The sequence below is a fragment of the Candoia aspera genome, chromosome 1 (genome assembly GCF_035149785.1).
Source record: "Candoia aspera isolate rCanAsp1 chromosome 1, rCanAsp1.hap2, whole genome shotgun sequence".
Taxonomy (NCBI): Eukaryota; Metazoa; Chordata; class Lepidosauria; order Squamata; family Boidae; genus Candoia; species Candoia aspera.
Window position 1 is genome coordinate 343,860,440 of NC_086153.1, and position 27,021 is coordinate 343,887,460.

Consider the following 27,021-nt stretch of genomic DNA (forward strand, 5'->3'; position numbering starts at 1 on the left):
TGGTCCTCTGTTCTTGCTTTTGTTTTATTAATTTGCTCATGTATCGTCCATTTTTAAAACTAACAGCTTCGTTTTGTTTTAATTTTTGTTTTTTTTGTATTTTTTAACTTCATTTAAGTTTTGAGGCTTCAGTTCAGCTCTCTATTTAGCCATGGAAGCTCACTAGGTATCTGGATATCAGTTGTTAGTGAACACAACTGAAAGCCTGAAATCATGTCCTGATTTTGGCCTATCCAAGGTATCTATTGGCCACAATGGGAAAAGAATGCTGGACTAGATAGGCCTTTGGTCTGATATTGCAGGTCTGTGCTAATGTTTTTAGCTCATGAGCAAATTCCAGTTCTTGAAAATGGTTCCAGCCCTTGAGGAGTTGCAAAGGTTGTGTCTAGCAGAAAGCCGTTGTAATGCCAACGTCTTATCTCTGACAGGTGCAGAGGACCATAGCAAAGCAGATTCAGCTGGTGAAGCAGATTGGCAGAGGTCGCTATGGAGAGGTTTGGATGGGAACGTGGCGAGGAGAAAAGGTGGCTGTCAAGGTTTTCTTCTCCACAGAGGAAGCCAGCTGGTTTCGAGAGAGAGAAATCTATCAGACTGTCCTGATAAGGCATGACAATATTCTGGGTGAGTGGCATGGCTAGATATAAGCAGTTACGACTGAGGCCTGGAGTGAGGTCTCCACATTGTGTGTGAGGGCATGCGTGTATTTTAAAACTAATAGTAGATTGCTTTTTAGCTCAGTAAATGTCCCAGATTTCAAAGATGAGAAGGGCTACGTGTTGTTTCAGCAGTATCAGTATTTATATCTTTAATTGAAGTGTTTTTACCCATTCCTCAAGTAGTAATGATAAGTTACATACAATCAATTACAGTCTTGTTTTGAATTGTACGGTTATGATTCAAATAGGAAAAAGAGCAGGGTGGGAAAATAGCCTAAATACCAATTCTCAAGTTCAGTGGTTCCTGTATAAAGATCAGCTAGATACAGTTTACCCTTCAGTAAAGGAGAGGAGGAGAAAACTAATAGAACTAGGTCCTTCAGACAAGTGGATTGTTGATGTTCCACATCCCATTATTATGATGAAATGGCTGCTGCTGCTGCTGCTGCTACTGAAGCTGGCCTCCCACAGAATGGACTGGCCATCTCTCAGCTCCCGCTGCGGTGGCCTGCTGCAAAGTCCATTAACCAGCCAAAGATTATGGCTCAGAGCAGCACTCCCAGTGGGAGGCCGGGCCACTGCATCTACGTTGAAAGTTTTTATCTTTCTTCCAGATTTTACCATGTTTTTGAGCAAGAACAAGCCGTAGCAGCTTTCATGGAAAAATGAGTATTTGAGATTTCATCATTGCAGCCAGAATATAAGCTTGCAATTGAAACTGGTTATAGTTGGGTTTCCATTTTCATTTATCTCAATAATGCAGCATTCTTGTGAGATTTCTACGATTTACAGTACAGACTATGTTCTGCATTTGTCACAATAAGCTGGAATCCTTGAATAGAAAGCAAAGAAGGTAATGATAATTCTAGGTCTCCTTCTACAGAGGAGGCTTTCATTAGTTCAGAAGCAGAAGCTTTCAGAAGATCACATGGCAGTTAAATGAAAACATCTTTTTCTTTTTTTCCACTGCTGATGTGACTGAGCTGAGTTAAAATTATTGCATAATATATAAATAAGAATCCTGGAATAAAAAGTTGGACTATCCCATGTTAAGAAATCAATGGCTAAAGGTTTTAAAGACTATGAAATATGTTAGAATGGCCCTTTATACTCACTAACTGAGATACAATCTTAGCCATCTGGATCCTATCATATTTTATATTTTTTACTTATTTATATATTTATAGTTACTGTTTTATAATGGTACTGAATTTTAAGTTTTGTTTTTTGTAAGCCACCCAGAGTCCCTCCTTTGGAGGGGAGATGGGTGGTGATAAAATTCGATAAATACATAAATAAATGTTCCTTGTGATATTAAGATGAGACTAATTCAACAAACAATTTTTTCTTATGTATTGGACACCACAGATAATATTTAAGAACTGTTGGCTGCTAGCTAATCTTACTGTGTTGTAAGTGTAAGATAAAGGAGGGGATACTTATTTATATGATATAGACCTATCCTCCCATTCCATTTTGGCTTAATATGCTTAAGTATAGCTAATATGGTGTTATGAGGACGAATACAGTTGAATACATTAACGTACTTTGGGATGAGATAGAAAGAATTTGGGATCTATCGTTTTCTAATGAACTTTGGATTTACTGAGCACAGTGCAAAGGAAACTGGATTTGCTGTTTCTTAAAAGTGCTGATGATGTTAGAAAAGTCTTGTCCTAATTTCCTTTGCAGGATTCATTGCTGCAGATATTAAAGGGACTGGATCTTGGACAGAGCTTTATCTTATCACAGATTTTCATGAGAATGGATCCCTGTATGATTATCTGAAATCTACCACGTCAGACACAAAAGCTATGCTAAAACTGGCATACTCGTCTATCAGTGGATTGTGCCACTTGCATACGGAGATCTTCGGCGCCCAAAGCAAACCAGCCATTGCTCACCGGGACCTCAAAACTAAAAACATTCTGGTGAAGGAGAACGGGACTTGCTGTGTAGCAGACCTTGGTCTGGCGGTGAAATTCGTTAGGTGGGTAAAATGCTGCCTTTCCTAATGAAACTAGGTTTGTTAAAAGTTCTCTTAAAGGAAGAGTGGGGGGAAGGTTGTACAGATCCCTGAAATGAACATTGGGGGGGGGGGAGTAATGCTGGCAATAGTTTGCTCTCTCTGGCAACCAATCTGTGTTAGGTTACTGCAGGGGGGGGCAGTGTTTGAGAAGCTGGGTGCCGCAGCCAAGCCTGCCGCCCTGTCAGAAGGCTGCAGGAAGCTGTCCTATGATGATATTTCCCCACCAGAAGGAGCAGGGCGGGAGGGTGTATGAACTGTGGCATTATGAGAATAAACCGGCTTCCACTAACACATTTTCAGGCTGAAGATTGTCCTCTTCAGTAGTCTGAACTACGCTGCCACTGCACAGATGTGCCTAAGGTGATGGTGATGCAGAGACAGGGTAGCATACATGGTACAGCTCCTGACCGTTCTTATTAGATAGGTGTTCGTATATCAGTATCTTCCTTAAGATAATGGATAGTAATCCCTTAGCTTTTTATTATCCCCCTGAAATCCTTAGAATCTGAGGCATCTTAAGATATCTGTAAGAGAAATATAATTGCAATTCTTGGCATCAGAATTCCACTTTATTGCCAGCAAGTTCTCAAAAGTGTCTTCACCATCCTTGGCTGAGTTCTTTTCTCCTTCTTTTCTGGTTTCGCGATTGAATGCTTCATGTAACACTGGGTAGGGATTTTGTTCAAAAATGAGCATTTGGTTAGCACTTGACAAGCTTTCTCTGTAAGAATAATTTCCATTGAGATTATCTGTTAATTCTGACTTGCACAGATACAGTTTTAATTTGGAAAGGTGTGGGTCTCTCTTTTATAAGCAGTTTTAGTTTTTGAAGAGAAACTTTTTGCATGCTTAATTCTTGTGTCTTTCTTCCAGTGGTACAAATGAAGTGGATACCTCACCGAACACCAGGGTAGGAACAAAACGTTACATGCCCCCTGAGGTGCTGGATGAAACTTTGAATCAAAATCACTTTCAGTCGTACATTATGGCTGATATGTACAGCTTTGGGCTCATCCTTTGGGAAATAGCAAGGAGATGTGTTTCAGGAGGTAAATATTTAGGCATGACTGCACACCTTTAACATTGCGCCATTAGCTTTCATGGACTTTATCCACAACACAGAGTTCATGTTAGAATTTATTAGTTTTAAGATGCCACAAATTTGTGTTTGCTGCCACCAATTAACACAATCAATTAATTTTTTCTCCCTTGTTTTAAAAAAAAGCAAGGATACACAAACGTTTAATTAATTAATTAATTCCCCAGAAAATGTTTGTGTGTCCTTGCTTTAAAAAAAAAACAAGGGAGAAAAAAGAATTACAATAGCTTTTTCTAAAGAATTGCTGGCACTAAACTAAGTCCCTTTCTACTTCTGGGACTTATTATTCCTTTTTCTGTAAGGTCTTGTTTAGCCATAAAGATTTATTCTGTATTTTAATAGACTCTTTTAAAGATGCAATATTTCATAATTGTAATGGGAATTTGGAGTTCATTTATGGGAATTCTTGTGGTTATAAAAATTACTGCTAAAGCAAGAGCACAGCTCTTATTTGAGCAAAAATACAATGAGGTTGATTTTGCCTAGGTACCATAATTAACAAGGAGATTACTGAGATTTAAGAGCAGAAAGCCAACTTTAGCAGGTGTTAGTTGGCTTTAGAAGGCCTGCAACTGTGTAGGACAGAACAGTATTATCCTGGTATAAAATTAATTTCAGATTCAAGAAGACTTGGAGTGCTAACTCTAAATCTTCTACTTCATTGTATTCTTTTTTATATGACTGTTTGATGTATGTTGTTGTTGTTGTTGTTAGTTGCTGTCAAGTTGTTTACGACTCATGGTGATCCCATATATAACAGAACGAAATGCTGTTCGGTCTTGCGCCATGTGCCTGGCTGTTCCAGTGTTTGCATCCATTGTTGCAGTAATTGTATCAATCCATCTCATTGAAGGTCTTCCTCTTTTCCGCTGGCCCTCGACTTTACCAAACATGATGTCCTTTTCAAGCGATTGGTGTTTCCTGATGATATGCCCAAAGTAGGAGAGTCTAAGCCTAGTTATCTTCGCCTCTAGGGAACATTCTGATTGTATTTCTTCCAAATCTGATTTGTTTGTTCTTCTGGCAGTCCATGGTATTTTCAATAATCTTCACCAACACCACAATTCAAATGCATCAGTTCTTCTTCTTTCTTCCTTTTTTAATGTCCAACTTTCACAGGCATATGTGGCAATTGAGAAGACCATGGCGTGAGTCAGATGCACCTTTGTTTTTGAACTGAAGTCTTTACTTCTGAAAACTTTAGATAGGTCTTTGATGGCAGATTTTCCCAGCGCGATACATCGTTTGATTTCTTGGTTACTACTTCCCTTGGCATTGATCGTTGATCTGAGTAGAGTGAAATCATTGACAACTTCAATTTCTTCTCCATTTATTTGTTTATTGGTGACATTGCTTATTGGTCCATTTGTGAGAATCTTTGTCTTCTTCACATTCAGGTGTAGTCCGTATTGCTGACTACAATCTTTGATCGTCATCAGCAAGTACTTCAAGTCTTCACTTCCAGCAAGCAAAGTTGTATCATCTGCATATCGCAGGTTGTTAATGAGTCTTCCACCAATTCTGATACCAATTCAATTTATACAATTGATGCATAAATGTTTGTAAAGTGAAATCTGCACATTGTAGTAACCTTTTTAAAGGGTATAATGTGCAGATCTATTAAGCTGAAGGCACCTAAAAAAGGAAGTTGGGTATTTTATTAGCACTTCTGATTACTAAAAATCAGTGCGCAGATTAATCTCACAACAAAAGACCAGGATCCAATTTTCTTTGTAAAGTTTTGGTCATGAGACTTATAAATTAATAACTAGGAAAGTGCCTTCAGCTTTGCACAGGGTACCATTCTTTTACAATGGAGGTATTGTAAACAAATTATTTCTTACGAAGAATTGAACACGGATTGCAGTGCCAAATGGCTTGGATAGTAATAACACGCATACACCTGACCATGAGAAGATGTCTTCAGTCACCTTAGCAGAAGAATGGCTGGTGGTAGGCTTCTAAGCCCTTTACTCCAGTGCCCAGCATCTTGAAGACTGCACTGTCAAAACTTGGTATTAGGTTGAATAATGGCAGCATGATTTCCATGAATTTTCACCAGAAAATTAAAGGAAATTAGTATGTTAAGCCATTGATAGGCATTGAGTAGAGTTTAAAATAACTGCCCAACATAGAAAGTGTGAAAATTAAAACTTCTCTCCATTAGAGGTAGTGGTGTTAAGTCTGTAATGACCATTGGCAATCAGAAAAGTAGCCTCTTCCTGTAATTGTAGATAGTGCCTGGGGGAGTGGTACTGTGTGACATCGCATGGTCCTTTCAAGGCATTTTATACATATATTAGAGGTAAATGTGAAATTTTGCCCCTAGTTTGCTCCCACCACAGCTGGGTACAAATAGCCTTTTAGAGATTTCTACTAAATGTGTAGAAATTGGGTGAATGATTTCTTTGGATTTCTTCAGAGGAAAAAAAATTCACTAAGAATTCCTCAAAAAGCAAGGTTGCCTCAATGTTGAAAAGAGCAGGGGGAGGAGCTGCCTTATCTCCCCGCCCCCCTTGGGATTTAATCAAAGTAAGGAAAGTTGCAGACTATTGAATATTGATGATTATGCAGTGGAATATAGCACTTCACACGTTTTCCTTGGACCTCTCTCATCAGTAAATACTTTTGAAAACAGCACGCTCCATCATGAGCGTTTCACCAAATTTTTCTTCTCCTTTGAAAGACTTCCTACAGCAAATTCTCTTATCATATTGAATGAGAATGGGCAGAACAAAATATAGATTGATTTTTCCTGCTACCACCTATGAATAACTTTATTATGGTGTTTGACCAGCCTTTACAATAAAAGAAAATAGTTTAATTTAACAATTCATTGTCAGGAGAGAGGAAAACAATAAAGGGGTAAAACAATATATCCGATTAAAAATTTTGCGTAATTTTACAGCTTGATAAAAATATTTGGCCTCCAGGTGTGTGAGTGGAGGATCAGCATCCCTTAAAAAGAAATAAACGCAAAATCTGTCAGTATGACCCACAAATTTAGAAACAATTGGGGAGATCAGAGCACGTCTTGGGGCATCACAAAAAGGGCACCGTGTGAGGACATGGGCAAGGGTTTCCACCTCCCTGGATCCGCAAGGGCAAAGTCTCTGTGAATAAATAAGGAGTCCCGTGAGATCTTCCTGCCAGCGGTGCTGAAGGGAGGGCATCCAAGCAGGCTCTGGAAAAGGCCCGTCTGTATCTGCTTAGGGATAGATACGGTGATGAAACTGGTCTTCAGATACTAATTCAAAGACTCTTGCCACAGACCATGAAAAGATATGAAAGAGATCTTTATGTAATGCAAGTGATCAATTTCAAAGCTCAGTCTGAAGAAAAACGCACGCCACAGCTAAACAAAAATCCCCCTTACAATTCTCACCCCTCCCAAAGGCTGCAAACATTCTCATAACATCAAACAGCAAAAAAAAAAACCCTGCTTAACTAACTAATGGTAAAATTCCATTCCACCTTCTGGCAGTTCCCCCCCCCCCCATATTCTCATATTCCAGCCTAACGAGCACTGATAACCCCACACCGCTGACCTTGCAGGTGCTCAGCTCATCTTTCTCTTCCTTCCCAGGCCTAATTGCTTACTGCTACAATTACTACAATCCCATCTCAAATCTCTAACCCTTCAGCTGGCAGGATGGCACATTCCTGACAGATACCCTGCAGTAGAGATTTGCGGCTATCTAGAATTTGGCGATAGCATTCGGGAGCACTGGTAATACCATTTGGACGATCAGCGTCCCTAATTCTTTCTTTTACTATTGATTTGGCCTTCTCCAGAGTTAGTTGGCCTAAATACTCAGGAGAGAGGCCAAGTCCGCAAAGCTCTTTTGTACAAGCGCGGTGCCAGTGAGATTGGTAGCTGTCTGACCACAGCAGAGGCATCAGGCCTGTAGGATGGAACATAATTTCAGGTCCTGAAGTTAAAATCGTGATCCAGGCCTGAGCCTTGATACTTGGCACGTTTGCTTCAAGCCTCAAAACTGCATGGGGGTGCATTTTGTGTACCAAACAAAGACCTAAGGAAATTTGATTGGATGGATTCATACGCCCTTAGGTTTGTGTATGGGCCAAGTTGTACCCCATATAGCAGTTGGGCAACTGTTTTGGCCATAAACAGTTTAATTGCTGCTGGGGTATAATTTGCCCCCTGTTGCCTGTAAAATTTTATTGCTGCTTGTGAGCTCTTGTGAGTTAGCAGTGGCTGTACACTGCTATTGTAAAAGACACGTATAGGCGTTATTTGAAATCCCCTTAGAAGATATTTAAGTTTGAAAATCATTGAAAGGAGTCCCAGCCAGCTTTCATGCCTAAGGTGGGACTAGAACTCACAGCCTCATGGTTTCCAGCCCAGCGCCTTAACCACTAGACCAAACTGTGAGAGGGAGTGAAGTCCTGCTTGTCTATTGTGCCACCTGCCTTCATTGAAAGAGTTAATTGCAACCTGGAGCAGAATCCTGTGTTGCTGCAAAACTAGCTTGTCCCTGGCGGTTTCCATACATAGGGGATCTTGTACAGCATATGGGTTTTAAGTAAGTTCTGGAGCAACTGAGTTGGAGGCTGACTCCATAACAGGTTTAGTTATATGCCTTTCCATTATAGTCTTTATAGTTTATTCGTCCAGTCGCTTCTGACTCTTCGTGACTTCATGGGCCAGCCCACGCCAGAGCTTCCTGTCGGCCGTCAACACCCCCAGCTCCCCCAGGGACGAGTCCGTCACCTCTAGAATATCATCCATCCACCTTGCCCTTGGTCGGCCCCTCTTCCTTTTGCCCTCCACTCTCCCCAGCATCGGCATCTTCTCCAGCGTGTCCTGTCTTCTCATTATGTGGCCAAAGTATTTCAGTTTTGCCTTTAATGTCATTCCCTCCAGTGAGCAGTCTGGCTTTATTTCCTGGAGTATACCTATATATAAATATAAATATATTAATATTAATATATATTATTATAGCCTTAACTTGGTCAATTTTCTGACTGGCATCTAGCAGCTGGTCAAAAATTGCAGTGACCATTTTGGCAGTTAAAAGGCAATTCTTAGCAACCAAGTCCACATCTCTGTCTCGCTTACTTGTGGCTTTAGAATTGTCCTCCCCTCTGTCTCCTGCTGAGGCCTCGTCACCGGAGGAAGGGAAATCATCCGTTTTCCAGTCGAATGGGGCGTAGGGTTTATTAACGGGGATGGCGAGGGGAGAAGGGGACTTACATGCTGTGTCCTTGTGTTGAAACAGATGCTTCAGTTTTAGCTGTCTGGAGGTTGCCGCAGCCTTGGAGTGTCCGGTATGCTTGGAATTTTCTCTTCTTGACATCTCAGGCTTGTTCTTCCCTTTGGTCTTTCCCTTTGAATTCTTCCTTCCGGTCTTGTAGCCATTACTGCCTCGCTTCATCAGCAGGTGTCCGAAGCTGTTGGGTTCCAGACTCTAAAATCCTAATCCTATCTAATCCTAATTCTAAAATTCTGAAATTACTAATCCTAATACAGGAAACTAAAATTACTAATTGATATTAAATAAAATCACTAAATAAACTATCTTAAAACTAAATAAAAGAGTAACTAAAATAGAAGAGTTAAGAGCTCACTAAAAATGCTGTCACTCTCCTGCTACCACCTGTATATTTTATCTAATCTAATCTATTCTAATCTTACAATTAATTCTAATCTTACAATTAATAATAAGATTCATTGAGCTTCATTTAAACTTGTGAGTTCTTAAACGCACAAGAATGTTCAATTAGACAAAATTTATATATTTGCCAAATGATCTCCCTGCCAGGTATTGTTGAAGAATACCAGCTTCCCTACCATGACCTTGTTTCCAGTGACCCTTCGTATGAAGACATGAAGAAAATAGTATGTATAGAGAAATTACGGCCTTCGTTTCCCAGTAGGTGGAGCAGTGATGGGGTAAGAAGAACATGCAGTTAAAACTTAAAACCATTTCAATATAACAATACAATAAAATAAGAATATAGTAAAATCTAAGTGGCAAGAGGTTTTAATCAGTCCACGAGTGTAGGACGCTCCTCAGAATCGCTTAGGGCACTAGCCAGCCCCAGGTATAACTCTTCCCCCTCCCATTCCAAGCCTGATGACAAAACCAGGTCTTTGGTCGTTTTTGGAAGTCCAGGAGCAAAGGGGCCTGTCGGACCTCTGGGGGGAGGATGTTCCAAAGGGCAGGAGCTACAGCAGAGAAGGCACACTTCCGGGACCCCGTTAGATGGAATTCTTTTATAGATGGGTCCGTAACATGCTCTCTCTGCATGACCGGGTGGGGAGGGCCGATGTAACGGGGAAGAGGCGATCCCTCAGGTAGCCTGGCCCCATGCCATGTAGGGCTTTAAAGGTGATGACCAACACCTTAGTTGGACCCAGAAGCAAACTGGGGCCCAGTGCAGCTCACGCAACAAAGGTGTTACGTGTGCAAACCTTGGAGCACCCAAGATTGTCCACGCAGCTGCATTCTGAATCAGCTGAAGCTTCCGGATACTCTTCAAGGGTAGCCCCATGTAGAGCGCATTGCAGTCGTCTATCTGGGAGATGACCAGGGCACGAGTGACTGTTCGAAGGGCCTCTCGGTCCAGGAAGGGGCGTAACTGGCGCACAACACAGAGTTGAGCAAAGGCCCTCCTGGACATGACTGCCACCTGCTCTTCGAGCAGGAGCCGTGAGTCCAAGAGGACCCCCAAGTTACACACCGGGTCTGTCTGGGGCAGTGCAACCCCATCCAGCACTAAAGATGACAAATTTCTGGCATGTGAGGTGCCATTAATCCACAGCCACTCCGTCTTACTAGGGTTCAGCCGAAGCCTGTTGCTCCCCATCCAGGCCCCCACGGCCCCCAGGCACCTGGAAAGGGTGGACACCACATCACTTACTTCACCCGGGATGGAGATATATAACTGGGTATCATCGGCATATTGATGATACCTCATCCCGTGGTGATGGATGATCTCACCCAGCAGTTTCATGTAGATGTTAAAAAGGAGAGGGGAGAGTACCGATCCCTGCGGCACCCCACAAAGAAGGGGCCGTGGGGCTGACCTCTCTCCCCCTATCACCACCGACTGGGACCGGCCCTGAAGGAAGGAGGTGAACCAGTGCAAAACTACGCCGCCCACCCCCAGCTCCCTGAGCCGACCCAAAAGGATACCATGGTCAATGGTATCGAAAGCCACTGAGAGGTCAAGAAGACCCAGGATGGATGCACTCCCTCCATCCCGCTCCCGCCAAAGATCATCCATAAGTGCAACCAATGCCGTTTCCATCACATAACCGGGCCTGAAACCTGACTGAAAGGGGTCTAGATAATCCGTTTCATCCAGGATCCTCTGGAGCTGCAGCACCACCACTTTCTCAACCACTTTCCTCAAAAAGGGGAGGTGGGAGACTGGGCGAAAGTTGTCCAATACGCTAGGGTCCAATACGCGATGGTTTCTTGAGGAGGGGGCACACCAGCGCCTCTTTGAAGGCTGCTGGGAATACCCCCTCTGTCAAGGAAGCATTTACCACCGCTTGGACCCAACCACGCATCCCCTCCCAAGCTGCCTTCACCAGCCAGGAGGGGCATGGATCTAGTTGACAAGTGGTAGCGTTTACAGTCCGGAAGATCCTGTCCACTTCCTCGGGCTCAACAGGCTCGAACCGTTCCCAGATAACAGAGTAAGAATGTCCCCTGGGTATTTCCCCAGACACTGCCTCACGCTCAGAGTCCAACTTGGTACGGATCTGAGCGATTTTATCCTGCAGATGCCCAGAAAACTCGTCAGCTTGGCCCTGTAGATGGATCTCTGGATCCCCTTTCCCCAGAAGGGAATGGGTAATCTTAAACAGGGCCGCTGGGTGGCATTCTGTGGATGCAATAAGGGCGGAGAAATACTGACATTTCACCGCTCTTACCGCCACAAGGTAGGCTTTAATAGTGGCTCTAGCTTGTGTTCGGTCAGGTTCGGTCTTTGTCTTCCTCCAGCGGTGCTCTAGGCATCTCTTAATCCTATTCAGAGCTCCTCTGTAAACCACGGGGAGTATCGGGTTCAATGGGATGAGAGAGGCCGCATGGGCGCGGTCTTGTCCAAGGCCCTAGCCGCTTCCCTGTTCCAGGCCACCGCCAGGGCCTCCGCTGGACTGTGCAGCAGATCCCCAGGTATAACCCCCAGCTCCCTCTGAAACCCTACCAGGTCCATCAGTCGCCTGGGGTGGACCAATTGAACGGGTCCTGCCTCCCTGCGGAGAGGGGTGGCATGGGAGAATCTCAGGCTCACCAGGGCGTGATCTGACCATGACAAAGGGGAGAGATATACTTCTCCCCTCAGATCACGCCGTCATTGCTCCGACAAGAAAACTAAGTCCGGGGTGAGGCCACTGTCCCGAGTTGGGTCTCGGATAATCTGAATCAGGTCCATGGCCGCCATGGTGGTCATGAGCTCCCGAGCTGCCTCCGAGGCCCACCCCAGGGACGGCAGGTTGAAGTCCCTCAGAAACATAAGCTTGGGGAACTCCACCGCCAACCCCGAGATGGCCTCCAGCAGCCCAGGCAGGGAGGTTGCTATGCAGCAGGGAGGCTGGTACACTAGCAACACCCCCAACTGTTCTCGAGAACCCAACTTGAAAAACCGTCTCACACCCGGCCACTTGTGGAGCAGGGCCCCTGAAAGCCACAAGGGATTCCCGGATGACAACAGCCACCCCTCCTCCCCTGCCCTGGAGTCTCGGCTGGTGCCATACTCGAAACATAGCAGGGCACATCTCCGAAAGAGGAACACCTCCTTCCATGCCCAGCCAGGTTTCAGTAATGCATGCCAGGTCAGCCCCCTCCTCTGTGATCAAGTCGCCGACGAGGGGGGCCTTGTTGTTAACAGACCTGGCGTTGCAGAGCAGCAGCCGAAGCCCAGGGCCTCCATGGGTCTGCTGACCAGGGCCTGGGTCTGAGCACGGAGGGCCGGAACACGCCACCGGTAACAAACACCAGGGGCGTCTTCCCTGAAGATGACCCACCCTCCAGTTCCCGTCATAACATCCCTGACCCGTCACCACCTCAATCCTCTGTCCTGCCCTACAGTCCCCAGAGTCTTGCCGTCCATTAGCCCCCAGTCCTGGACTCCGAAGACCCCTGGTTAAAAATAAAGACTCCTCCATCGAAGCATACAGTCACTCCCACCCTCACATTCACTCAACCACAGCGTGATGGTGGGCCCTTCAACACACCAGCTCCTGCTCTCAGCATTGTCAGGGCCTCACTCATTCGCTGCCCCGCCCCAGCTTCTCTCACTAGCCCGGAGGGGGCACACCAGCCACTGCTCCTTGCTCCCCTGCCTCTCTCTCGTTTTCTCTTCAATTAATCCGTTGCTGGATACTTTTGGAAACCCTTTTATGGAATGCAGGCACAAAACGAGACTATGATGAAACTACAGATGTCTGTGAGTAATTTAGTTTTCCACCTTCCACAAGAATGGAAGAATTTGAAACCTTTAGATCAGCTCACACTTGCAAGATGGTCCATTTTTAAAAAAGGCTAGGCAACCTGTGACCTGTTGGGTCATCATTTCAGAGATACTTCCTTACCTAAACAGAGAAACAGAATGACCACTGGCGGGCAAAAAAGCAGTGGGAACGGCTTCCGGCTTCTGGCTGGCTTCCCTGCTGACTTCCTTGTGGGAAGCTGGCAGAGAGCGTTGGAAACGATGATAACCTGACCACGACAGCGTGGTGGTGCTGAAGCGGTGGCAGTGCGACAGCGCTAAAGAGGCCACAACTTTGCCAAATTTCAATCCCACAGGAGTAACGGGTCCTGGATTTTGGATGCATTCCGTAAATTAGCCCATTCGAGGTACCTTGGTTCAAAATCTGTTGCCCTGTGATGCAGTATTTCGCCCCACTGAAGGTTACAAGCAGGCACAAGAATTTTAGTAGTATATAGATGTGTCGATTTATTACCCCATACTTTTTTCCCCAAATAAAACCAAGTCAAGTGAATAATCACATACGATCCTCAAAATTATAAATAACATATGAAACATCTTTAAAAAGGACAATATTAAAATAACCCAGAAAAGCATTCTGGTTGAAAAAGCAGTTTTTCAATAAATTAAAGTATATGTTGGTACCTTTTCTTCAGCAAAGGATCGTTACCTTGTCGTGGTGCTGGAGCTTGAGCACCTCAGTGATGCCATGAGCTAAACCGTGAAGGGTCACCCAAGACGGGAAGGTCATGACAGAGAGGTCAGACTAAATGCGATCCCTGGGGAAGGTAATGGCAACCCACCTCAGTATTCTTGCCGTGAAAACTAAATGGATCAGTACAACCAGAGATATGTCGGTATACCATCGGAAGATGAGACCCCCAGGTCGGAAGATGGTCAAAATGCTACTGGGGAGGAACAGAGGATGAGCTCAACTAGCCCCAGACGTGATGATGCAGCTAGCTCAAAGCCGAAAGGACGGCTAGCGGCCGACGGTGCTGGTGGTGAACGGCGAATCCGATGTTCTAAGGATCAACACACCATCGGAACCTGGAATGTAAGATCTATGAGCCAGGGCAAATTGGATGTGGTTATTGGTGAGATGTCAAGATTAAAGATAGACATTCTGGGCGTCAGTGAACTGAAATGGACTGGAATGGGCCACTTCACATCAAATGACCACCAGATCTACTACTGCGGACAAGAGGACCACAGAAGAAATGGAGTAGCCTTCATAATTAATAGTAAAGTGGCTAAAGCAGTGCTTGGATACAACCCAAAAAACGACAGAATGATCTCAATTCGAATTCAGGGCAAGCCATCTAACATCACAGTGATCCAAATATACGCCCCAACCACAAATGCTGAAGAAGCTGAAGTAGAGCAGTTCTATGAGGATCTGCAGCACCTACTGGACAACACGCCTAAAAGAGATGTTATTTTCATCACAGGAGACTGGAATGCTAAGGTGGGCAGTCAAATGACACCTCGAATTACAGGTAAGTATGGCCTGGGAGAACAAAACGAAGCAGGACATAGGCTGATAGGATTTTGCCAAGACAATTCACTCTGCATAACAAACACTCTCTTCCAACAACCTAAGAGACGGCTTTATACATGGACTTCACCAGATGGACAACACCGAAATCAGATTGATTACATCCTTTGCAGCCAAAGGTGGCGGACATCTGTACAGTCGGTAAAAACAAGGCCTGGAGCTGACTGTAGTTCAGATCACGAACTTCTTCTTGCACAATTTAGGATCAGACTAAAGAGATTAGGGAAGACCCACAGATCAGCTAGATATGAGCTCATTAATATTCCTAAGGAATATGCAGTGGAGGTGAAGAATAGATTTAAGGGACTGGACTTAGTAGATAGGGTCCCGGAAGAACTCTGGACAGAAGTTGGCAGCATTGTTCAGGAGGCGGCAACAAAATACATCCCAAAGAAAGAGAAAACCAAGAAGGCAAAATGGCTGTCTGCTGAGACACTAGAAGTAGCCCAAGAAAGAAGGAAAGCAAAAGGCAACAGTGATAGGGGGAGATATGCCCAATTAAATGCAAAATTCCAGAGGTTAGCCAGAAGAGATAAGGAATTATTTTTAAACAAGCAATGCGCGGAAGTGGAAGAAGACAATAGAATAGGAAGGACAAGAGACCTCTTCCAGAAAATTAGAAACATTGGAGGTAAATTCCAGGCAAAAATGGGTATGATCAAAAACAAAGATGGCAAGGACCTAACAGAAGAAGAAGAGATCAAGAAAAGGTGGCAAGAATATACAGAAGACCTGTATAGGAAGGATAACAATATCGGGGATAGCTTTGACGGTGTGGTCGGTGAGCTAGAGCCAGACATCCTGAAGAGTGAGGTTGAGTGGGCCTTAAGAAGCATTGCTAATAACAAGGCAACAGGAGACGACGGCATCCCAGCTGAACTGTTCAAAATCTTGCAAGATGATGCTGTCAAGGTAATGCATGCTATATGCCAGCAAATTTGGAAAACACAAGAATGGCCATCAGACTGGAAAAAATCAACTTATATCCCCATACCAAAAAAGGGAAACACTAAAGAATGTTCAAACTATCGAACAGTGGCACTCATTTCACATGCCAGTAAGGTAATGCTCAAGATCCTGCAAGGTAGACTTCAGCAGTTCATGGAGCGAGAATTGCCAGATGTACAAGCTGGGTTTAGAAAAGGCAGAGGAACTAGAGACCAAATTGCCAATATCCGCTGGATAATGGAAAAAGCCAGGGAGTTTCAGAAAAACATCTATTTCTGTTTTATTGACTATTCTAAAGCCTTTGACTGTGTGGACCATAACCAATTGTGGCAAGTTCTTAGTGGTATGGGGATACCAAGTCATCTTGTATGCCTCCTGAAGAATCTGTATAACGACCAAGTAGCAACAGTAAGAACAGACCACGGAACAACAGACTGGTTTAAGATTGGGAAAGGAGTACGGCAGGGCTGTATACTCTCACCCTACCTATTCAACTTGTATGCAGAACACATCATGCGACAAGCTGGCCTTGAGGAATCCAAGGCTGGAGTTAAAATCGCTGGAAGAAATATTAACAATCTCAGATATGCAGATGATACCACTTTGATGGCTGAAAGTGAAGAGGAACTGAGGAGCCTTATGATGAAGGTGAAAGAAGAAAGTGCAAAAGCTGGTTTGCAGCTAAACCTCAACAAAACCAAGATTATGGCAACCAGCTTGATTGATAACTGGCAAATAGAGGGAGAAAATGTAGAAGCAGTGAAAGACTTTGTATTCCTAGGTGCAAAGATTACTGCAGATGCTGACTGCAGTCAGGAAATCAGAAGACGCTTAATCCTTGGAAGAAGAGCAATGACAAATCTCGATAAAATAGTTAAGAGCAGAGACATCACACTGACAACTCCAGTTCTTAGTTCTCCCAGGTTTCCTTACAGGACCAGCTATAGGTGAGGCCTTCCGAGTGTTTTGTCTACAGTTACCGGTTCCAGCCAGACAGGGATGCAGTTACAGTGGGAGACAGTTAGATGGTATTGTGTTTGGAAAGGAGGCCCTAATTCTATTCGTTTTCCCACCTTCACAGTCAAATTGGTTCTGCTGTTCCACCTTTGTTTCCTGTGTTGCTAGGCACAGAAATACATACGTTCATCAGTGAGCAAAATACATGTTACTGTCACATGTATTGCCTTGCATACGTGTATGTGATGACAGGTGAACATTGCCTAGCAGTGTCAGTGAAGGTCAACCAACAGCATTCAGTGAAAAATGACAAATCCAGTATCAGGTTGGAATAAACAGATGTTTTTAGGTGGGGTGATGTGGAGAGTGCTAGTCTCTGGGGCATATGAGGTCAGTATTATGGGCACTGCATTGTTTTGTGATAAATTGCGTTAAATTTATATTAGAAAAATGGGTTTCAAGTGCATAATTCGACCTGTAGCCAGCATTAAAACCTGGTATGTATGTATGTATATACTGTGTACTATGTTTATATATATATATATATATATATATATAGAGAGAGAGAGAGAGAGAGAGAATGTGTCCTTGTGTAGAGATGTAAATATATGTACACCTCTTTCCTTTCCACAGTGCCTAAGGCAAATGGGAAAATTAATGAGCGAATGCTGGGCTCACAACCCCACTTCTCGGCTCACAGCCCTGCGAGTAAAGAAAACACTTGCCAGAATGTCAGAGTTGCAGGAGGAAACATAAATGACAGTTTGAAATTATTTCCAACACTGAATTTCAAAGAAGGATACTGATGTACTTGGATGGATCTGTATGTTCATTAGTGTATCCTTTTAAAATGGCACTTTCAGTAACGTGAAGGAATTTCTCTATTCAGTCCCTCAGATGATGCCACAGAGCCATCTAGAAAGATTCCTTAATCAAATGCAGCACAGAGGCCCCATATTCTTAAAACCTGGGTGGACTTATTGCTGCATTCAGTGAAGCATGGCTGATTCTCACTGATTTGGAGTAATTTATAGGCTATTCTAAAAGCAGTTTGACTTCTGAAGCTATTAGCTGCTTTTACATGAACTCTTCTGTTCCAAAGCGGAGTTGATCATGCACAAAACCAGCCTCTTCGTAAGTTGCACTCTTCTTTCTCCTGGGTGCCTTGTGTCTTGACAGCTGGCTTTCCTAAACTACCCAAGCCATGATGGTGATTAGCTTAATGGAGGTTAAGAATGCAAAGCTCTGAAGAGTCTCCTACATGGTTTGAACCAAGAGACAAATAACCAGTTTAAGCTCTGACTATATCATACGTGGGTTAAACTACTGCAATTGAAGTACAGATCTCCAAGGCTTCTCTAATTCCCCAGAAGTATAAATTCCTCAGTAGCATTTGGGGATATCCCTGTAGCTTAAAGCCCATGTTAAAAACTTGAAGAAGAATACGTTCTGTCTGTTTATTTCAAAGCAGAATAAAGTGATAAAGAAACCGATTGGCCCCATACAATATTTATAGTCAAGTTGCATTATCTTCATTGTTGTTGTATCCAGTTCAGGCTGTAGTTCTTCACCACTCAGTCCTGATTAGTAGGCTACCAGAATTTGTAGAAAGTTATTTAATAATTTCAGGATAAATGTGCACATAGAGTAGTTGGAGCTTTCAAGAAACCATCAGATGACTGAATTATCATCAAGGCAAGTTTTGGTTCATTTAATTTAAGTCCTCTCAGGGCTCAAAATTCTTTCATTATGTCCTTCTCTTAAAATGTTCTAAAAGTCTCAAAATCTGCAAATCATTTCAGTGCTGACCTTAAAGCTGATTTTTTTTAAATCTGTTTTTGAAAGAAAGGGTCATCAGGTGACATTATCCTCAAGTTGTTGAAGATTTGTGTGATTTAAATCTGTCCAGATGCCTAGATTTAAATATATATGTGTTTGTGTTTCACACATTGTTGGGAATTGGAATAAGTCCACTGTGTAGATTAAATATAAGGTGTTAAACAGTAGCCAATAAAAGCTAAAAATAAAACTTTAATTTATGAAGACGTATTAGTTAACTCTTCACAGTGACAGTGTGATCTGAAAACAGAGACATGAAAAGAATATAACAATTTTTCTTTGTTTCTGTTTTGCTCCAAGAGTGAATCCTGCAGTCACAGATGAATGATTCAAACTGCTGTCCACAATGGTTATTTTGTTAAGACTTACTGTATTTCATGCCTCCAAATTTGTATCAGTCAAGTGTAGGCAGTACTAGGGGGGGACATGCCTGAACACAATTTTTTGAGTTTCTTCAAAGAATACTAAGTTTAAAATGTCTAGAAAGTTGTATGACTATCAGTTACATTGAGAAGATGGGAAGTTTGAGATGAACCATGATTTGATCTTTGTTAACCTTCCTTGACTGCATTAACAATGTAATTTTTAAATGATACTGATTGGTGTTCTGCTTGTGAGACCCAGTGCCTTACTCAAGCTGTAAACAGAAGCATACGGAACAGCCTGGGTTGTAATTGTTCATGATGTTGTATTTCATTTTAACGTTCTCCAAATAAAATGTTTTCAATACTTCATTAAAAAATTCAATACCTTTTCAAACAGCTTAGCTTCTTTGCAACTTTTACCAGTATTTGTCATTCTCCCATTTATAGGCCGTCAGAAAACTGCCCAGTTGTTTTAGTCTCAGGGTATCAGCATCAAGGGTAAATTACTAAATTTTAGAAGCCATACTTTGGGGAAAGTGCCACAAAATGAGATCACACCCTACAGGGCACCAAGGAGTTGTGCCTTCAATACAGCCAGCCAGGTTGAAAAATTACTGAATGATGGAGAAAGGTTTATAGGAGTACAAGATTATCTACAGCAGGATTATATCCCTAGAATTCCTTGCTCCTGGACAGATTGCTGGAGGTGGCTAGCTGTATCAGTTGTAGTTACCATGGAAGTTGCTCACTCCGTTCCATAATTTATACTTCTCATGGTTAAAATACAACAGGGTTGCTGCTAATGGATGCTAGGAAAAAATAGGTTTCCAGCTCTACCTGAAGGAGCAGTCCCAGAAAATTGTGCTAGAAGATCTTTGCTCAATCCCGTTATCATTAGCCCATGGCATGCTGCAGACTTTTATTCTGTTCCCAGTGCTTTTAAACATCTAAATGAAACCTTCCATCTGGACCTAAAATTGTGGATGATGCTTATCTAGACCTGTCATTTACAGTGACTCTGATAGAAACTCAGGGAGTGTTGAACCAGCATCTGGAGGCGTTTGTAGGAGGAACCAATAGCGAACTGGAATTTAAACCAGTCAAAGTAAGGAAACTGCTGGAAGATTCCAAGTTGTCTATATGACACCTTTACTACATAGTTGCTAGGCTTCTAATTTTATTCCAGGCCTAATGTAAGGTACTGATTTTAAACTATAAAACCTTCAGTGGCTTTCAAGTTACTTTGAAAAAGGTCTTAATGTGCTAAAATCCACATTTCCAATGTGCCTCTGACTGGTGAGTCTGAGGAAGATACTTTTTCAGTGGTGGGCCACCTCTTGGGTTCTAGATAATAGCATTTTTAAAAGGATTTAGAAAAGCCTTGAAAAGCCATTTATTTACTGTTATCTTTATATTGTTTTTAACTGCTAGCTTCCCAGCCAGCTTCTGACAAGCAAAGTCAATGGGGGAAGCTGGGTTTGCTTAATGATTGCAGCAAAAAAGGTCATAAAATTGGGCATGATTCACTTAACGACTGCCTCACTTAGCAATGGAAGTTCCAGTCCCAACTGTGGTCATAAGTGGAGGACTACCTGTAGTTTAACATTTCCCCTGAAAGGGACAGGGGAAATGTTAAACTACAGGTAATCCTCAAGCTTGAAGGGGGAAATGGCAGAAGCCTGTTCAATTTCATAGAATTAAAAACCCCCAAACCCAAAATGAGGTATCTTCTTTTGATGCTCTCCTGTTCCATCAGTGAACTCATAAAGCCGGAAGAGTCCAGCATTTACCATTTCACTGGTAAACTTGTGTTTAAAAAATGGCTTTGGGGGGCATTGGGCAGACCTGCCACAGTTCACGGAGCCAGTTTGGGGGCGGGAGGCTGTCCTTACAATGAAGTACAGAAGGATCCAGAGTCCTGGTTGTGCCAGTATAAGCTGGAAAACAGACCGTTTGACGCCCTGCGGGGCGAGAGGAGACGAGAAAAGGTTGCTTCCAGGTGAGCAGAAGCAGGCAAGGCAGAGGACTGCCTTCTTGGCCTTGACGGATAGATCAGATTTGTAAGGCCACCCAGCCCCATTGTAAGGCCGTTCAGGGTCAGGGTGGGATAAAATGGGCTCCGCTGTAAAAAGGGTTTTCAATTGATCAAAGGCAGCCTGACAGGCAGGAGTCCAATTGAGCACAGCCCCTGGGTTTTTTACTTTGCGTGTCTCCCTGACCCCCTTGGTGCGCAATAAATCAGGGGCAGAGCAATCTCCGCGAACCCCTGGACAAAGGACCTGTAAAAGTTAACGAACTCCAAAAAACGTTGAAGTTGGCGACGGGTGCGCGGGCGCTCCCAGTTGAGAACCGCCTGAACCTTCATAGGATCCATTTCAATGCCTTTGTCAGAAACCCTGTAGCCCAAGTAATCTAAGCGAGACTTACGGAATTCACACTTAGAAAGTTTAGCGTAAAGCTTAGCTTCCCTGAGCTTGGTGAGAACCTGTGTAACGAGCCTTTCATGCTCCTTCTCAGTTTTGGTATAGATGAGAACATCATCCAAATAAACCAAAACCCCCTTAAACAAATGTTCATGTAACACCTCATTGATCAGCTGCATGAAAACCCCTGGGGCTCCTGCTAGGCCAAAAGGAAGAACCTTATATTGAAATGAACCCAAGGGGCAAATAAAAGCCATTTTCCATTCATCCCCCTCCCGAATGCGAATGCGATAGTATGCTTCGCGAAGGTCAAGCTTGGAAAAAATCCTACCAGTGGACAAATGAGCTAATGTCCTTTACGAGAGGCAGAGGGTATTTGTTCGAAAGTGAGGCGGAATTTAACCCACAATAGTCCATGCACAGTCTAAGGGTGCCATCCTTTTTCTCACAGAATAAAACGGGAGCCCCAACCGGGGAGTTTGCCAGTTCAATGAAACCCCTAGCAAGGTTTTTATCAATGAACTCCCGCAATGCCTCTAGTTCTTTCTTGGTCATAGGATAAATCTTCAGCTTGGGCAAGGGAACGTCTGGAAGAAGCTCAATGGCACAGTCGGTCTTGCGATGGGGGGTAATTGGTCAGCCGCCTCCTCCCCAAAGACGTCAGCAGTCAGAGTACCTTGCCAGCAGCCCCTCCATGGGGAGAGCGGGAGCTCGAGGGTCGACAATTTCAGCCCTCCCCACAGCCAAAGTGAGGGATCTTCCCACAACAGGAGCCTGGTAGAACCCATCCTCAAACGTTAGAGTACAGGTTTTCCAATTGATGTATGGGTTGTGCCTGGTTAGCCAGGGAATCCCCAAAACCACCAAAGGATTGCCCACTGGGGTAACTATGAACTGGATCAGTTCGATGTGCATGCCCATTTGCAATGTAACCTGCCCAGCAAACTGGGTGGCCGGACCCCCTCCCACCGTGGAACCATCAAGCTGCTGAAAAATCAGCGGTTTTGGGAGAGGGAAGCAGGGCAAGTCCAAGGCAGCGACCAGGTCGGGATGGATTAAACATCTGGAACACCCTGAATCGACCAAAGCCCAGACGTCGACGGTCTTGGATTGGCAGGCCAACTGGATCTTTACAGCTAGGATGGGGCAATCAGCACTCACCATATTGGTATTGCGCCCATTCTCCACCACCTGCCCAGCGGTGCTGTTTAAGGCAGGTGGAAGGCGTTTCCCGTCGGCTGCTCCAGGGCGGCCAAAGCATCTCCTGTAAGGTATACATAATCCTCTTCATCTGCGGTCGCCAGCTCCCCCGCCAGCCAGCGAGGAGGGTTAGGTGCCTTTTGTGGTATCTTTTGGGTTGGTTTAGAGGGGTGATCCGCCGTCTTAGCTCTTTGACATTCCGCTGCGTGGTGACCTGCTTTGCCACACTTGATGCACTGGCCCCGGGCGAAACGGCGTTGCCTTTCCTCAGCCCAGCTTGAGCCAGACTGCATCCTCGGCCCCTTCCCACTGGAGGGGGGCTTGTCTCCTTTCGTAGCTTGCATAAAGGTGCGCTGGGCATGCTCAGCCTTCCCGGCCAGACAGATCCAATCATGCAGTGAGTCTGGATCGTCTCTGCACAGCGCCCACCGCAACACCTCCCGATTGAGGCCATCCTTAAATCTATCGATCAAGGTAGCTTCCGACCATTCAGGAACTTTCCCCGCCAAAACTTTGAATGCTAGGGCATAATCAGCAACCAACTTTTGTCCCTGAACCAGTTCCTTCAGAGCATCTTTAGCCCTTTCCTTAGCAAGGGGATCCTCAAAATACCGTTTCAAAGTGGCTAGAAAGGTATCGAAGGCAGCCAGCGCTGGGGCTCTTGATTCGGATAACTGTACATACCAGTCAGCAGCTCTGCCCTTCAGTTTTGTGGCAATAGCCGTGATTTTAGCCCCTTCCAAGGTAAAACAATGTCCATATTGTTGCATATAATTCGTTGCGTTGGTAAGGAAGAATGACAAGTTGGTGGGGTCGCCATCAAACTTCACTGAAAAGTCCTTAGCTATCCCACCACTCAGAGGCGCCCCAACTGGTGGACGAGCCGGGGTAACTACCACCGGAGTGGAACCACGGAGAGCCGGGGGAAAGTCCCGTGCCTGGCCCCTTCCCCTCGGAGCCGGCAATGGAGTAGGTGGGATGCTGGGACCCCCTGCTGCCCCCGGACCAGTAACAACCTTTACCAGGTCACTCACTGCGGTTGAAAGGGAGCGTAGCATGTACTCCATGGATTCGATTTTGGACTCAAGGACTCTGATCCTATCCGGTGTGGTGGAGTCCTCCAGCCCCGGCACTTCAGGTTGCTGACTCCCCGACACTTTTGTGGACTCTGTCTCGGGAGTCTGTGGGCATCGTAGTTTCCATGTGGTGCGAGACGTCCCCGGCCGGGGGTCTGCCATGGCATCCCACAGGAACTGTTGGTGTTCGGCGAGCCCATCATCCGTCGGGTTCCTCACCTCCAGGCTGGAGCTTGAATCTCTAGAATGGGGTGCGGGGTGGGATGGGAGGGGGCTCGAGTCCCTGCTCAGGAACGCCGTCTCCAAGAGCTGTCTGGTCGCCTCCCCAAACCCCGTTGACTCCTTCCCCAATTCTGCCGTCACTAACTTCTTCTCTCGCAAGAAAATTTCTTGGTAGAGACTAGCGAGGTTTGTTCGTGGAATGATTCTCAGCTTTATGTAACGATTGCCTTAATCCAAATAAAATGCTCAGACTCCAAATCTAAGTTTAAGGTCTGGTTTTATTTAGAATAGAGTGCAAACAGAGAGAAAGCTGAGAATGAGAAAAGCGCGCCTAAACTCAAACTAAATAGCTCCGTTTCTAACAACAACCCCCCCTTGCATACAGAACAATCCCACATTCCCAGGTGCTCCTAAGGAGCTCTGCTGATCGACGGGCAAAAAGACCTTGACATTTAAGAGATAACCCAAACACATTCCTTCCTGGAACAGCCCCACACATCTCCCCGTACAAGGTTTATCAGCAGCACCTCCCAGCCAGGAACGCGCGTCAACACTCTGGCATGCGAACCGTTACGATGGAGCGAACATTGCAACGGTGACCATGACACAGACACTGCAGAGATTCCAGGAATGACAGTTTATTGTTTAGGGTAGCGGTTCTTAATTTGTGGTCCATCCCTTGGGGGTTCATGGATAGATTTTAGGGGGTCTGTGAACTTGGATGGGGAAAACATTACGAGGCAAGCTAAATTTCAGTTAGGGGTTATTTCACTAACCTTGTTGGTATCTAGTTAGTGATTGAATGGATTAATAAAGAAGCACATATGTTTGTTGTTGTTCATTCGTTTAGTCGCTTCCGACTCTTCGTGACTTCATGGACCAGCCCACGCCAGAGCTTCCTGTCGGTCGTCAACACCCCCAGCTCCCCCAGGGACGGGTCCGTCACCTCTAGAATATCATCCATCCACCTTGCCCTTGGTCGGCCCCTCTTCCTTTTGCCTTCCACTCTCCCCAGCATCAGCATCTTCTCCAGGGTGTCCCGTCTTCTCATTATGTGGCCAAAGTATTTCAGTTTTGCCTTTAATATCATTCCCTCAAGTGAGCAGTCTGGCTTTATTTCCTGGAGGATGGACTGGTTTGATCTTCTTGCAGTCCAAGGCACTCTCAGAATTTTCCTCCAACACCACAGTTCAAAAGCATCGATCTTCCTTCTCTCAGCCTTCCTTATGGTCCAGCTCTCGCAGCCATATGTTACTACAGGGAACACCATTGCTTTAACTATGCGGGCCTTTGTTGTCAGTGTGATGTCTCTGCTCTTAACTATTTTACTGAGATGTGTCATTGCTCTTCTTCCAAGGATTAAGCGTCTTCTGATTTCCTGACTGCAGTCAGCATCTGCAGTAATCTTTGCACCTAGGAATACAAAGTTTTTCACTGCTTCTACATTTTCTCCCTCTATTTGCCAGTTATCAATCAAGCTGGTTGCCATAATCTTGGTTTTTTTGAGGTTTAGCTGCAAGCCAGCTTTTGTACTTTCTTCTTTCACCTTCGTCATGAGGCTCCTCAGTTCCTCTTCACTTTCAGCCATCAAAGTGGTATCATCTGCATATCTGAGATTGTTAATATTTCTTCCAGTGATTTTAACTCCAGCCTTGGATTCCTCAAGGCCAGCTTGTCGCATGATGTGTTCTGCATACAAGTTGAATAGGTAGGGTGAGAGTATACAGCCCTGCCGTACTCCTTTCCCAATCTTAAACCAGTCTGTTGTTCCGTGGTCTGTTCTTACTGTTGCTACTTGGTCGTTATACAGATTTTTCAGGAGGCAGACAAGATGACTTGGTATCCCCATACCACTAAGAACTTGCCACAATTGGTTATGGTCCACACAGTCAAAGGCTTTAGAATAGTCAATAAAACAGAAATAGATGTTTTTCTGAAACTCCCTGGCTTTTTCCATTATCCAGCGGATATTGGCAATTTGGTCTCTAGTTCCTCTGCCTTTTCTAAACCCAGCTTGTACATCTGGCAATTCTCGCTCCATGAACTGCTGAAGTCTACCTTGCAGGATCTTGAGCATTACCTTACTGGCATGTGAAATGAGTGCCACTGTTCGATAGTTTGAACATTCTTTAGTGTTTCCCTTTTTTGGTATGGGGATATAAGTTGATTTTTTCCAGTCTGATGGCCATTCTTGTGTTTTCCAAATTTGCTGGCATATAGCATGCATTACCTTGACAGCATCATCTTGCAAGATTTTGAACAGTTCAGCTGGGATGCCGTCGTCTCCTGTTGCCTTGTTATTAGCAATGCTTCTTAAGGCCCACTCAACCTCACTCTTCAGGATGTCTGGCTCTAGCTCACCGACCACACCGTCAAAGCTATCCCCGATATTGTTATCCTTCCTATACAGGTCTTCTGTATATTCTTGCCACCTTTTCTTGATCTCTTCTTCTTCTGTTAGGTCCTTGCCATCTTTGTTTTTGATCATACCCATTTTTGCCTGGAATTTACCTCCAATGTTTCTAATTTTCTGGAAGAGGTCTCTTGTCCTTCCTATTCTATTGTCTCCTTCCACTTCCGCGCATTGCTTGTTTAAAAATAATTCCTTATCTCTTCTGGCTAACCTCTGGAATTTTGCATTTAATTGGGCATATCTCCCCCTATCACTGTTGCCTTTTGCTTTCCTTCTTTCTTGGGCTACTTCTAGTGTCTCAGCAGACAGCCATTTTGCCTTCTTGGTTTTCTCTTTCTTTGGGATGTATTTTGTTGCCGCCTCCTGAACAATGCTGCCAACTTCTGTCCAGAGTTCTTCCGGGACCCTATCTACTAAGTCCAGTCCCTTAAATCTATTCTTCACCTCCACTGCATATTCCTTAGGAATATTAGTGAGCTCATATCTAGCTGATCTGTGGGTCTTCCCTAATCTCTTTAGTCTGATCCTAAATTGTGCAAGAAGAAGTTCGTGATCTGAACTACAGTCAGCTCCAGGCCTTGTTTTTACCGACTGTACAGATGTCCGCCACCTTTGGCTGCAAAGGATGTAATCAATCTGATTTCGGTGTTGTCCATCTGGTGAAGTCCATGTATAAAGCCGTCTCTTAGGTTGTTGGAAGAGAGTGTTTGTTATGCAGAGTGAATTGTCTTGGCAAAATTCTATCAGCCTGTGTCCTGCTTCGTTTTG

The 27,021-nt window shown here is 44.3% G+C and overlaps 1 protein-coding gene across 1 annotated transcript in view; it reads left to right on the forward strand.

Annotated features, from left to right (window-relative positions):
- LOC134487790 (bone morphogenetic protein receptor type-1B-like) overlaps positions 1 to 17,471 on the forward strand; it is a 65,449-nt gene extending 47,978 nt beyond the window's left edge. Inside the window, exons 8-12 of the mRNA XM_063289848.1 lie at positions 429 to 621; positions 2,349 to 2,646; positions 3,559 to 3,734; positions 9,571 to 9,701; positions 17,349 to 17,471. Of these exons, the coding sequence (XP_063145918.1) occupies positions 429 to 621; positions 2,349 to 2,646; positions 3,559 to 3,734; positions 9,571 to 9,701; positions 17,349 to 17,471 (921 nt within the window). The remainder of the gene's footprint in view (positions 1 to 428; positions 622 to 2,348; positions 2,647 to 3,558; positions 3,735 to 9,570; positions 9,702 to 17,348) is intronic.
- The last annotated feature ends 9,550 nt before the right edge of the window (positions 17,472 to 27,021 follow it).